This window comes from Dendrobates tinctorius, unplaced genomic scaffold (assembly GCF_039654945.1).
Source record: "Dendrobates tinctorius isolate UK_male_01 unplaced genomic scaffold, ASM3965494v1 ptg000051l, whole genome shotgun sequence".
Classification (NCBI taxonomy): domain Eukaryota; kingdom Metazoa; phylum Chordata; class Amphibia; order Anura; family Dendrobatidae; genus Dendrobates; species Dendrobates tinctorius.
In genome coordinates this window covers 6212898-6227884 of record NW_027361719.1, presented here as the reverse complement: position 1 = coordinate 6227884, position 14987 = coordinate 6212898, and the positions used below count along the sequence as shown (strand labels likewise).

At 44.4% G+C, this 14987-nt stretch overlaps 1 protein-coding gene across 1 annotated transcript in view; it reads left to right on the top strand.

The window, feature by feature from the left end:
- SLC4A8 (solute carrier family 4 member 8) overlaps positions 1 to 14987 on the top strand; it is a 304800-nt gene that overhangs the window by 158722 nt on the left and 131091 nt on the right. The window contains exons 3-4 of the mRNA XM_073576723.1: positions 7993 to 8139; positions 10252 to 10387. Coding sequence (XP_073432824.1) covers positions 7993 to 8139; positions 10252 to 10387 — 283 coding nt within the window. The remainder of the gene's footprint in view (positions 1 to 7992; positions 8140 to 10251; positions 10388 to 14987) is intronic.

Below are 14987 nucleotides of genomic sequence, written 5' to 3'. Positions count from 1 at the left end.
ACATAAAAAAGAGGGTGGACAAAAGTATTGGCACTGTTCGAAAAATCATGTGATGCTTCTCTAATTTGTGTAATTAACAGCACCTGTAACTTACCTGTGGCACCTAACAGGTGTTGGCAATAACTAAATCACACTTGCAGCCAGTTGACATGGATTAAAGTTGACTCAACCTCTGTCCTGTGTCCTTGTGTGTACCACATTGAGCATGGAGAAAAGAAAGAAGACCAAAGAACTGTCTGAGGACTTGAGAAACCAAATTGTGAGGAAGCATGAGCAATCTCAAGGCTACAAGTCCATCTCCAAAGACCTGAATGTTCCTGTGTCTACCATGCGCAGTGTCATCAAGAAGTTTAAAGCCCATGGCACTGTGGCTAACCTCCCTAGATGTGGACGGAAAAGAAAAATTGACAAGAGATTTCAATGCAAGATTGTGCGGATTTTAGATAAAGAACCTCAACTAACATCCAAACAAGTTCAAGCTGCCCTGCAGTCCGAGGGTACAACAGTGTCAACCCGTACTATCCGTCGGCGTCTGAATGAAAAGGGACTGTATGGTAGGAGACCCAGGAAGACCCCACTTCTTACCCCGAGACATAAAAAAGCCAGGCTGGAGTTTGCCAAAACTTACCTGAAAAAGCCTAAAACGTTTTGGAAGAATGTTCTCTGGTCAGATGAGACAAAAGTAGAGCTTTTTAGGCAAAGGCATCAACATCGAGTTTACAGGAGAAAAAAAGAGGCATTAAAAAAAAACACTGTCCCTACAGTCAAACATGGCGGAGGTTCCCTGATGTTTTGGGGTTGCTTTGCTGCCTCTGGCACTGGACTGCTTGACCGTGTGCATGGCATTATGAAGTCTGAAGACTACCAACAAATTTTGCAGCATAATGTAGGGCCCAGTGTGAGAAAGCTGGGTCTCCCTCAGAGGTCATGGGTCTTCCAGCAGGACAATGACCCAAAACACACTTAAAAAAAGCACTAGAAAATGGTTTGAGAGAAAGCACTGGAGACTTCTAAGGTGGCCAGCAATGAGTCCAGACCCGAATCCCATAGAACACCTGTTGAGAGATCTAAAAATGGCAGTTTGGAGAAGGCGCCCTTCTAATATCAGGGACCTGGAGCAGTTTGCCAAAGAAGAATGGTCTAAAATTCCAGCAGAGCATTGTAAGAAACTCATTGATGGTTACCGGAAGCGGTTGGTCGCAGTTATTTTGGCTAAAGGTTGTGCAACCAAGTATTAGGCTGAGGGTGCCAATACTTTTTTCTGGCCCATTTTTGGAGTTTTGTGTGAAATGATCAATGTTTTGCTTTTTGCCTCATTCTCTTTTGTGTTTTTTCATTTAAGACAAATTAAATGAAGATAATAATACCAAAGAATTTGTGATTGCAATCATTTTCAGGAAGAAACTGAGTATTATCTGACAAAATTGCAGGGGTGTCAATACTTTTGGCCACAACTGTAATTTGTGATACACAAGTGGACCAATAGCATATATGTCCTTCCAAATAAGAGGTTTCCATACAAAGTACTCTTTCATATATAGTGCTGCATTAAAGGGATTGTCCACTACTTTAAATTAACCCCCCAATGTATCCCCCCGGGGCCCCTAATGAATTTTGTAAATACCTCATGTTGCCTATACTACCTGTGAGCAGCGCTATCGCTGGCCGCTCACAGGCAGCACGTGACCCCCGGCTGCAGCCAGCTCTTGCTTACGCTGACGTCCCGTCAAGTGCTGGCAGCAGCCGGGGGTCCCTCTTACTCCTTCCGTGCTGGCTGCCAGGCTGTGGGCGGGGTTATCCCCCGTGGCAAACCCGGCATCCACCGCGCGCTCATTCTTTGAGAAAGCATGCGGTGGATGCTGGGTGTGACGCAGTTGGTAACCCCGTCCACAACCCAGCAGCCACTGCGGAGACCCAGCGCTGAGTCACGCCTCACTTGACATGATGTCAGTGCTGTGTCACGTGCTGCCTGTGATTGACCACGGATAGCACTGCTCACAGGCAGTATAGGCAACAAAAGGTATTTACAAAATTCATTAGGGGCCCCGGGGAGGATACATTGGGGGGGTTAATTTAAAGTAGTGGACAACCCCTTTAATACTTAGTAAGTAAAAAGGGGGGAATCCAGCGCTGCCTATGTTCAGAACGCAATACATAAAGTGCAAATGCATATATTGAGTTCTAACTGTACTTTAAAATGAGACATTTAGCAAACGATCAGTTCTTTGAGCCAACCCGCCACGTCACGGCATTCTCATATGGGGCAGTCCTACTCTACGTTTTTTATATTCGCTGTGCCATTAAGGCCTCCTAAATGTATTAAAAGCAAGATAAAATGTATAAATGTATAAAATGCAAGCTTATCTGAAGCGTTTCTGAATCACTCCCATGGCTGCAGAAGGGCAAGCGCAGATAAAGGATGACCAGGTCCGGACATGGACATTTCAGATCTAACCTCCACACTGCCAGACCAGCAACCACAGATGAAGGGTGAAACAGGCCCAGACACAGGTGCATAATCAAATAGAGCCTGGGGCAGGGTAGGGCTTAAAGAATTGATCAATTGTTTGCTAAATGTCTCATTTTAAAGTACAGTTAGAAATCAATAAAGTATGTGTATATGCACTTTATGTATTGTGTTCTGACCATAGGCAGCGCTGGCTTCGCCCCTTTTTTATTAATACTTAGTGCATGATTACACAAAAGAGAATGGCTGCTAATCAGGTAATGCAGCGAATGATATTTGGAAGAAGATATTTGCTCTTGGTCCGTTTGAGTATCACAAACTACGATATATACTAAGCATATTAATATGTGATTGATCCTTTATATATATATGTATTTGAATATCATACTTTGGTGTATTGATAGAAGGACTCCTTGCAATAAGGTTAATATTGACCTGTAATTAACAATATATTTTGCATCTGTAACTCTGACTATTATTTTAAATGATAATTGAATAAAGATGTATATTTTATCTTTCTAACACTTGGCAGGAAGGTGAGTGGACTGCAAAGTATGTCCTATGAGGAACAGTTAAAGGATCTGGGAATGTTTAGCTTGCAAAAATGAAGGCTAAGGCTAGTTTCACACTAGCGTATCTTCACGCAGCGCACGGCGCCGCTAAGCCCTGCCCCATGCCCGCCCCCTCCGGTCATCTCCTCCCTACTATCGCACAGCGCTGCATGCGATCTGCGCACCCTATGTTTAGCATAAGGTGCGCTGGCCGTGCGCTAGTAGGATTTTTGCATGCGCTGCACACTTTTGAAGGTGCGCCGAGCACACCAAAATGCAACATGGTGCGTTCGGTGCACCTCCAAAAGTGTGCAGCGCACTCAAAAATCCTACTAGCGCACGGTCTGCGCACCCTATGCTAAACATAGGGTGCGCAGATCGCATGCAGCACTGTGCGATAGTATGGAGGAGATGACCGGAGGGGGCGGGGCTTAGCGGCGCCGTGCACCGCGTGAAGATACGCTAGTGTGAAACTAGCCTAAGAGGAGACTTAATAGCTGTCTACAAATATCTTAAGGGATGCCACAGTGTACAGGGATCATGAGACGCAATGGAATAAAGCTGAATGGGAAAAGATGCAGATGAGATATTCGGAAAACTTTTTGACAGTGAGGGCAATCAATGAGTAGAACATGCTGATTCGAGATATGGGGAGTTCTCCTTCAATAGGAGTCTTCAAACAGAGGCTGGACAGACATCTGTCTGAGATGGTTTAGTGACTCCTGCATTGAGCAGGGGGTTGGACACGATGATCATTGAGGTCCCTTCCAACTGTAACATTCTATACAGAGTTCGTACTCCAGAACTATGGAAACACATAAGACTGCATAGCAGCTGCAGATACATTAAGAGAAGTAGTTGTCCTTGACTTTAACAATGTTGACCTAAACTTAGGATAGGCCATCAATTTCTGATTGATGGGGGTTCACACCCGACACCCCCCGGTGTTCAGTTGTGCTTGGTGCCTGCACTTGCTGGAAGTGCTCAGTTATGGGGTGAATGTCACTATAAGTAGACGGAGTAACCCCGTAACTGAGCACTTCCGACAGCTATCGGCACCGAGAACACCCCACTGAGCCGACTTGAATGACCTATCCTAAGGATGGGTTATCAATGTGTAAAGGGGTTGTCCGGGCTTTTCACATAATCTCAGTACATATCTGGGCTGCAGAATGGTGACAATAAGTAATTTACCTTCTGTCACCAGTTTGCAGAGTTTTCTAGATATCACTCTCTTGCTTCTGAGCAGAACGTCCAAGGGGGTGTGTGTTCTGGCATTGAAATGAGAACTGGTCGTTTCCTCCTACTCTACTAAAAACCTGCCCTCTATAGCAACAACCCCACCCTCCATAGCAACAGGCCCTCCCCGTCCACATGAACAAGCCCTCCTCACACAGTAACAAATCCTCCCCCTCAAGCAGCCTCAGTGCAGAGAGCAGAATCACCCAGCTGCTCCTCCCCCAGACACACACTGAACTGTGATCTATGAAAAGTGAAACTCTAGTGAGGAGGGAAAATCATCCTGTATTCTGGGCCACTCCATGATTACAATACATAACTCACTCATTATCAGTGATTCCTTCCCTCAGTGTCCCAGGCTGCTGGCAGTGATGGGGCTCGACTGCTGGCAGCAGTGAGAACAGACTGTGTGATGGCCAGTGATGGGGGTCTGCAGCTTCTAATCTGCACAGGGGATGGCAGTCACTGATCTAATCTGTTCTATGACAAAGCCTCTGCTGTGTGAATGAGACAGCTCTGTGTCACTGATGTCTTCACACAGCAGCAGATTTGGTGCAGTGTATATGTGAGCACGTCTATTTGGTATACAGCCTGCAGCAGCCATCTATTCTGTATACAGCCTGCAGCAGCCATCTATTGCGTATACAGCCTGCAGCAGTCTCTATAGTGTATACAGCCAGCAACAATCTATATTGTGTATGTGATATATATATATAATGCTGCAATGGAGGCAGAGCTGGAGTGGAGGATGGGCAGCATCTCCAGGTGACCCGAATATGTTGTCAGTAAGGCCTGTTTCAGACATCAGGTTTTTTTGTCAGTCTTAATCTGCCAAAATAGCGGAAAACGGATCCGCAGGCGGACTGACAGAAACGGGGGACAGCGGATCGGCGGATGTACGGATCCGCCGATGGTAAAAATTTAAAGGAACCACGGCTGGGAATAAAGAAAAAAAAAAATCAAAAATTAATACCGGGCGATGTAGTGGTATCCGCAGGCATCTGCCGTGAGCGATCTCGCAGGATGCGGGTGAGTAGCGATGGCATGAGGGAGGAGATCGCGCAGTAGCGATCGCACGATGGAATGAGGGAGGAGATCGCGCAGTAGCGATCGCGCGATGGAATGAGGGAGGAGATCGCGCAGTAGCATGAGGGAGGAGATCGATTAGTAGCGATCGCGCAATGGCATGAGGGAGGAGATCGCGCAGTAGCGATCGCACGATGGAATGAGGGAGGAGATCGCGCAGTAGCGATCGCGCGATGGAATGAGGGAGGAGATTGCGCAGTAGCATGAGGGAGGAGATCGATTAGCGATCGCGCAATGGCATGAGGGAGGAGATCGGTTAGTAGCGATCGCGCAATGGCATGAGGGAGGAGATCGCGCAGTATTGCGCGATGGCATGAGGGAGGGCATTATCGCGCGATTGCATGAGGGAGGAGATCGCACAGTATTGCGCGATTGCTTGAGGGAGGCGATCGCGCAGTATCGGGCGATTGCATGAGGGAGGAGATCGCCGAGAGATCGCGCGATGCTAGGAGATCGGGCGGCAAGAGGAGAGAGAGAGATTTTCATCCAGCAGCCAGACAGAATTGCGGGTTAAAACACAGAATAGCGGATCCGGAGGGAGAAAAAACATTACAGGGTTCGTTTGGTCAGGTCAGCGGACGCCAAAATATTGGCGGATCCGCAAAAATGCGGATGCTACGGACGGCCATCAGTCAAAATCCGCCGATAATGAAAGTCAATGGGGGAGAAAACGGATCCGCCAAGAAAAATGGCGGATCCGTTTTTTTTCTAAAACGGCGGATTTTGACTGATGGTCACAAACGGATGTGTGAAACACGCCTAAGGGACCCTGAAATTTTGAGTGTTAGCCCTGCAGGGATGAGAGCATAGCTGGATGAAGACATCAAGGTGGAGAGAGCACAGAGGGGAGAAGACGGCACAGGGGAAGAGCACACAGGGGGAAAGAGCACATGAGGAAAGAAGACAGCACAGGAAGAAGAGAGAGCGGACAGGGTGAAAGACAGCTCCACAGACCTCACCCCATCGTGACATCACTGCCCTCCTGATGCAATAGCATCGGGGCCACATCTAGTATATATATTATACACATATATCTACTATAGACTTGCATTAGGTGCTCTATATAGTTTTCATTACACAATATACAATTATCTACAAGGCGTATGGCATGGAAAATGTAATGGCCCTATCTATTACCATTGTGGATGTGATGTAGATTGTGCTGCTTTCACGAATACAGGATCACTGCTGTGTTCTTTCCAATGCTGGAATGATGATAAAGATGAGCGCTGGTGCAGTTTACTGACAGCCAATGAGTGGGCAGTTGGTGGTGCTGGTCACTGGAGCTTGGTGGGAGCTTGGTGGAGCTTCACACATACACTGCACCATCAGTGACTGCCATCAGTGACTGCCATCCCCTGTGCAGATTAGAAGCTGCAGACCCCATCACTGGCCATCACACAGTCTGTTCACACTGCTGCCAGCAGCCGAGTCCCATCACTGCCAGCAGCCTGGGACAGTGAGGGAAGGAATCACTGATAATTAGTGAGTTATGTATTGTAATCATGGAGTGGCCCAGAATACTGGACGATTTTCCCTCCTCACTAGAGTTTCACTTTCCATAGATCACTATTCAGCGTGTGTCTGGGGGAGGAGCAGCTGGCTGGTCTGCTCTCTGCACTGAGGCTGCTAGAGAGGGAGGATTTGTTACTGTGTGAGGAGGGCTGGTTCATGTGGACGGGGAGGGCCTGTTGCTATGGATGGTGGGGTTGTTGCTATAGAGGGCAGGTTTTTAGTAGAGTAGGAGGAAACGACCAGTTCTCATTTCAGTGCCAGAACACCCCCCCTTGGATGTTCTGCTCAGAAGCAAGAGAGTGATATCTAGAAAACCCTGCAAACTGGTGACAAAAGGTAAATTACTTATTGTCACCATTCTGCAGCCCAGATATGCCCTGAGATTATGTGAAAAGCCCGGACAACCCCTTTAAACTAGTGTACCACCTCTTTAAATCAATATCGTGCTTTTTTTTTTACATTGAATGTTTTTGAACAATAAAACCAAATTCAACAGAGCACATATGATTTGGGCAATTCTTTTAAAAGTCATCCAAAAGAGAAAATAAGAACTAATGGCCGCAATGTTAAAAGATCCTCTCCTACAGGGGAAGTTAGTGCAAATATCACTTTTAAAACTGTTAAATGAAAACCAAAAACTAATGGATGCTGGATAGGCTTCAGCTCGATTGGTAGATGTACACTTCTCTTCTAATAGCAGATGTTTAACATCAGAAGGATTGGGTGTGTTAAGCTTGCCAAAATATTTGCTCTTATGGGAAGTAAACAGCTGGCAAGAGATCTGGCAGTGTCTTGTTCCCCTTCAACAGATATGCAAGCCTAAAAATAATTCTCACTTGAAAGCATTTGACATTTGTTTAATGTATATGACTAGCCCTAGTTGTCTGATTGTCTGATCGGTCTACTCATAAAGGTTTTCTGGGAACCGATAAATTAAATGTTTTTAAGATATTACACATATAATAATGATATGATGATGATAATCATAGAGCTTGATTTTCCATAATAAGCCAATGTGTAATATGATAAGAAAATAAATCAATGCATTTACTAAATATTCCACTAGTAGCTGGTGACCCCGTTTAAAAAGAATTAATACCGTATATTAAATATTATCTCATATTCTGTATTTAGGGCACAGAACATTATATGTTGGCGTTCGTATGCCATTGGGTCGGCAAAGCCATAGACATCATCGAACTCATGGACAGAAGCACAGAAAACGAGACCGCATGAAGGGAGTTATACAAGAGGAAGGCCATGATGAGTCACTAGCTCATGGTATGTAGTCATTTTGCAATCATATACCCAGATTAGCCTCTTCTGATCAGACCTGTTAACATTTGTCTTTGAATAGTTGGACTACATAGTTACATACTGGATCTTTCGGTCCATAAGATGCATCTAGGTTTTTGAAGAGGAAATTAAAAATGTTGAAGCACGAAAGTGGTCAATTCTGTACAATATCCCACATCCTGGTAGATATATGTCCCCAATCCAGGTATACATGGCCCCCTGTCACCCACTGTGTGGTAAGACTAAGTGTAACACGAGGGGAAGAGGGGAAGGAAGCTTAAATTCTAGGGAAAGTGGGAGTGGAGACCCCTAGGCAGATCTAATCTCCCCTACCCTTCCTATATTGGTTCCACACCAATCGCCGAGCAGGAACCTAAGTCTTGTATATCCCTATAGCTAGGTCCTGAATAGGGAAGGGGGGTATGGCACTGGTCAGTACCCACTGTACACTAAAAAGAAGGGAGACAAACAAGGGGGAAGAAACTTATCTTGAGCAGACACAGAGAGGTAATACCAAACGTCCTCCAGCAGCACCAGAGGGGAAGTTATCCGACTGCGGTAGCTCCAAGCCTTCACAAGGGAAAATGTGAATATCACTGCAACTCCATGAAGCAGACTGAGAGTCTATAAACACCGAGGTCCAGACGTGTCAATTAGAGCCAGAGGTAATTTGCCACTGGGTCCAAAAGGTAGATGGATTAAGAAGGCATCTGCAATGCCAAACGCAGAGTCCTTCTACCGCCAGATGCAGAGCGACTGTCTGTAGCATCTGACACACCCATGATACCCGCTCATTCCGATCCTGGTATGCATCGCCCATATCCCAGTCCTGGTATGCATGACCCCCATATCCCTATTCTCGGATGCATGACCCCCATATCTCAATCCTGGTATGCGTGGCCCCCTCACCCCTATCCTCGTATGTGTGACCCCCCTCATCCCTATCCTGGTATGCGTGGCCCCCTCATCCCTATCCTGGTGGGCATGGCCCCCTCATCCCTAACTTGGTATGCATGGCCCCCTCATCCCTACCCTGGTATGCATGTCCCCTCAACCCTAGCCTGGTATGCATGGCCCCATCAGGAAAAACTTTAAAAAAAACATAAACCATTTTACTTACCTTCCCTGCACTCCCTGTGTCCAGTTCTGATGCCAGTAGCTGATTTATGCGTGTAAGCAGCGCATGGCAGTGACGTCTTGCACTGCTTACAAGCTGAGGACAGCTACCGGAATGTTCAGTGCTCCCCACGCCCAGGACTAAAAGGGGAGTGGAGAACCGTGAATATTCATTGATCTTTAATAGCGGGCACGGTAGCCGGCTTCCTTCTGCTTGGCTCTGAAGTGTGCTTGCTACTTAAGGGAATGAATATTCACTGCTCTCCACTCCCATGGGCGTGGAAAGCAGTGAATATTCATTCTCCTTAATAACGGGCACACAATTGCCAAGCTGGCTGAGGCTACTGTGCGCACTATTAAAGATCAATGAATATTTCACTGCTCTCCGCGCCCATGGGCATGGAGAGCTGTGAATATTCATTGATCTTCAACAACGAGCACAGGATTTAACCGCAGAAGCCGTCTTCTGCCTCGTGTAACCCGCAGCTCCCCCGCTGCCGCTCCCCCACCTACCCACCCAGAGTCACAGCAGGTACATCCAGACTAGTAAGACGCACCCCTCATTTTTCTGCAATTTTTGGAGGAAAAAAAATTGCATCTTATAGTCCGAAAAATACGGTAGTTTGAAAAAAGAACTGTTGTCCATTTTGTCACTAAATTAACTATAACCTACAATGTTATATGTACTGAGGAAATTATCCAACCTTTTATAAAAGTTGTCAGTGTCTGCCATTACTACCTCTTGTGCCACCATGCCACAACATATCTGAGACGGTCAGATGAAGTCTCTCCTGCGCTATCATAATCCATTCCATAGAGCTGTACAAAAGTTGCAGCAACAAGGGCAAATGTGACAAATTTATCAATGCTACTTATGTGTATAGGTGAAGCAGTAGGGAACCAGATTTTATACCTTTGGCATTTGTTGTCTCATATAAATAATGACTAAAGTAAAAAAGTGTACCGTTGTCATTCTTGTAGACACACCATCCCAAAGAGTTCAGTTCATCCTTGGAACAGAAGAGGACGAAGAACATGTGCCCCATGAGCTATTTACAGAATTGGATGAAATCTGTGTTAAAGATGGAGAGGATGCTGAGTGGAAAGAGACTGCAAGGTAAAAATAACTAAGAATCATACAAGTAAACAATGTATTATGTGATCTAAAATAATATTACGGTACCTTCTACGGGTGCTGTAGAATATTATTGGTGGAGATTTGACACCCCCCATAATCATCTGTTGGCATATTCCACTACAGTTGGATATAGACAGTGTACAGAACTGGAGTATCTTGCCTCTATACACTCTGCAGTGGCCAAAGTAAGGTACTGCAGCTCTGTGCCATTCACCTCAAAAGGAGCTGAGCTTTAGCCGAGAACAGCCATTACACAGTGTATGGAGCCGAGCTGTTCCAGCTCCATACACTGTCTACACCTGGCCGCAGCGCGAGCTGCAAACAGCTGATCAGTAGGAGTGCCTGATACTGCATCCCCCTTGGATAGATCATCTATATCAAAGTCCTGGACTATCCTTTTAATGCTGTACTGGACATAGTGACAGTATTAGTTAGTATGCAAATAGCCTCTTCAGAGAGGAACAGGGGTAGAAGAAGTCTAGTGCCATCAACTGAAGGTAACAATCCTAAAAGTTACTGTCGACCCTTTAATCACTTGCCACATGACTTAGGATAAGAAGCTAAACCAGACACTCTGTTTGCAGACACATGTTTAGGACTGCTTGCCACTCATCACTGCTTAGCAGGGGATCTGCTATGATTAAGTAAGAGACCTCTGACAGGGTCTAAACGGCAACATGTCTTGTAGAGAGTGCCAAGCCAATGTAAGGAGACCTACGTATGCTATGCAATGCTTCTCTTGTAATTTTAATATGCAAATAGCCTCTTCAGAATGGGAGAGAACTAGATTTCTAGCGCCACCTATTGGATGTAGCTATCTTATAAGTGGAAATTAACCCCTTTAATGAACATTGCCACATGAGCCTCTCATTTAGCCAAATGAGACCTGATTTGCACTGATGAGGGGCAAATAGCATGAACCCTATTTTTGCAAATGGATTGACTGGTTTTGCTTCTTATTAGGATTGCTACATCCAGTAGGTGACATTAGAGTTCTAGTCATCTTTTTCCCTGTAGGCTATTCGCCTATTAAAATTCACAAAGAAACATTGCATGACCTTTAAGTCTCCTTACGCTGTCCTCGCATGGTCCACAAGGAGAAACATTCCTCCTTAGACCCTTAATATTAGGAAAAACCCAATAATTTCAATTCTCAGATTTTATTACCATTGTATCCATTATTCTTCTTGCTAAATGCAAATGTTGATTATTTTTGCTCATGTTTCAATTTTAATATTGTGCATGGTACAGTCGCAGTGCATTGTTTCTTTATCTTGTAGATTCAACCAAAATACTTTTAAATTATTTCAGTTGTCACCTTTTTGAGTGTTTTGCTAATGTATCTAAAGCAAAATGTACTGGCAAGCTACTATTTAAGATAAGGACGGCACAATGACACAGTGCTCATACAGTTTCCTTTTACATTCCGAAAACATACTGATGGGTTAATTGGCTTTTTAGGAAGCAGAACACTTCACTCAAACATTTTATTGCTAGTGAGGTCCAAATTAAATGGGATTTCCAGGTTGAAATCACATACAAGCTGTCATGTGACTGCCCAATTGCACTTTGAAGGGGAATCGTGGCAATGTATGCATTGTGCAATGTCACGATTCGGCAGTCTGCAGTCACATACAGTGACTACAGACTTAACTTTTCAGCCTCGAAAGCCCCTAGAACGTTAGGAAAGAAAAAGCAAAAATCTTATGTTACTGTATACCGAATAAATTACTCTGTGATGTACTATTGTAAGTCACAGTTCTACAACAGCCACAAATTCTATAGTAGGGAGAGAATGACCTTATACAATTACACCTAGGCCCTAAAGCCAGAAGAGGCTCGATAACTCTGTGCTGTCATATCAGTGTGCTCAACAGCACTGTATTGTGATGTCAGTGGGCTCGACAACTTTGTACTGTGATATCAATTTGCATTATACCAATACTGTGACATCACCCACTGTGTACATTATACCAGTACTGTGACATCACTCACTGTGTACATTATACCAGTACTGTGACATCGCTCACTGTGTATATTATACCAGTACTGTGACATCACTCACTGTGTACATTATACCAGTACTGTGACATCACTCACTGTGTACATTATACCAGTACTGTGACATCACTCACTGTGTACATTATACCAGTACTATGACATCGCTCACTGTGTACATTATACCAGTACTGTGACATCACTCACTGTGTACATTATGCCAGTACTGTGACATCACTCACTGTGTACATTATACCAGTACTGTGACATCACTCACTGTGTACATTATACCAGTACTGTGACATCACTCACTGTGTACATTATACCAGTACTGTGACATCACTCACTGTGTACATTATACCAGTACTGTGACATCACTCACTGTGTACATTATACCAGTACTGTGACATCACTCACTGTGTACATTATACCAGTACTGTGACATCGCTCACTGTGTATATTATACCAGTACTGTGACATCGCTCACTGTGTACATTATACCAGTACTGTGACCTCACTCACTGTGTACATTATACCAGTACTGTGACATCACTCCCTGTGTACATTATACCAGTACTGTGACATCACTCACTGTGTACATTATACCAGTACTGTGACATCGCTCACTGTGTATATTATACCAGTACTGTGACCTCACTCACTGTGTACATTATACCAGTACTGTGACATCACTCACTGTGTACATTATACCAGTACTGTGACATCACTCACTGTGTACATTATACCAGTACTGTGACATCACTCACTGTGTACATTATACCAGTACTGTGACATCACTCACTGTGTACATTATACCAGTACTGTGACATCACTCACTGTGTACATTATGCCAGTACTGTGACATCACTCACTGTGTACATTATGCCAGTACTGTGACATCACTCACTGTGTACATTATACCAGTACTGTGACATCACTCAATGTGTACATTATGCCAGTACTGTGACATCACTCACTGTGTACATTATACCAGTACTGTGACATCACCCACTGTGTACATTATACCAGTACTGTGACATCACCCACTGTGTACATTATACCAGTCCTGTGACATCACTCACTGTGTACATTATACCAGTACTGTGACATCACTCACTGTGTACATTATACCAGTACTGTGACATCACTCACTGTGTACATTATACCAGTACTGTGACATCACTCACCGTGTACATTATACCAGTACTGTGACATCACTCACCGTGTACATTATATCAGAACTGTGACATCACTCACTGTGTACATTATACCAGTACTGTGACATCACTCACTGTGTACATTATGCCAGTACTGTGACATCACCCACTGTGTACATTATACCAGTCCTGTGACATCACTCACTGTGTACATTATACCAGTACTGTGACATCACTCACTGTGTACATTATACCAGTACTGTGACATCACTCACTGTGTACATTATACCAGTACTGTGACATCACTCACCGTGTACATTATACCAGTACTGTGACATCACTCACCGTGTACATTATACCAGTACTGTGACATCACTCACCGTGTACATTATATCAGAACTGTGACATCACTCACTGTGTACATTATACCAGTACTGTGACATCACTCACTGTGTACATTATACCAGTACTGTGACATCACCCACTGTGTACATTATACCAGTACTGTGACATCACTCACTGTGTACATTATACCAGTACTGTGACATCACTCACTGTGTACATTATACCAGTACTGTGACATCACTCACTGTGTACATTATACCAGTACTGTGACATCACTCACTGTGTACATTATACCAGTACTGTGACATCACCCACTGTGTACATTATACCAGTATTGTGACATCACTCACTGTGTACATTATACCAGTACTGTGACATCACTCACTGTGTACATTATACCAGTACTGTGACATCACTCACTGTGTACATTATACCAGTACTGTGACATCACTCACTGTGTACATTATACCAGTACTGTGACATCACTCATTGTGTACATTATACCAGTACTGTGACATCACTCACTGTGTACATTATACCAGTACTGTGACATCACTCACTGTGTACATTATACCAGTACTGTGACATCACTCACTGTGTACATTACGCCAGTCCTGTGACCTCACTCACTGTGTACATTACACCAGTACTGTGACATCACTCACTGTGTATATTATACCAGTACTGTGACATCACTCACTGTGTACATTATACCAGTACTGTGACATCACTCACTGTGTACATTACGCCAGTCCTGTGACCTCACTCACTGTGTACATTATACCAGTACTGTGACATCACTCACTGTGTATATTATACCAGTACTGTGACATCACTCACTGTGTACATTATACCAGTACTGTGACATCACTCACTGTGTACATTACGCCAGTCCTGTGACCTCACTCACTGTGTACATTATACCAGTACTGTGACATCACTCACTGTGTATATTATACCAGTACTGTGACATCACTCACTGTGTACATTATACCAGTACTGTGACATCACTCACTGTGTACATTATACCAGTACTGTGACATCACTCACTGTGTATATTATACCAGTACTGTGACATC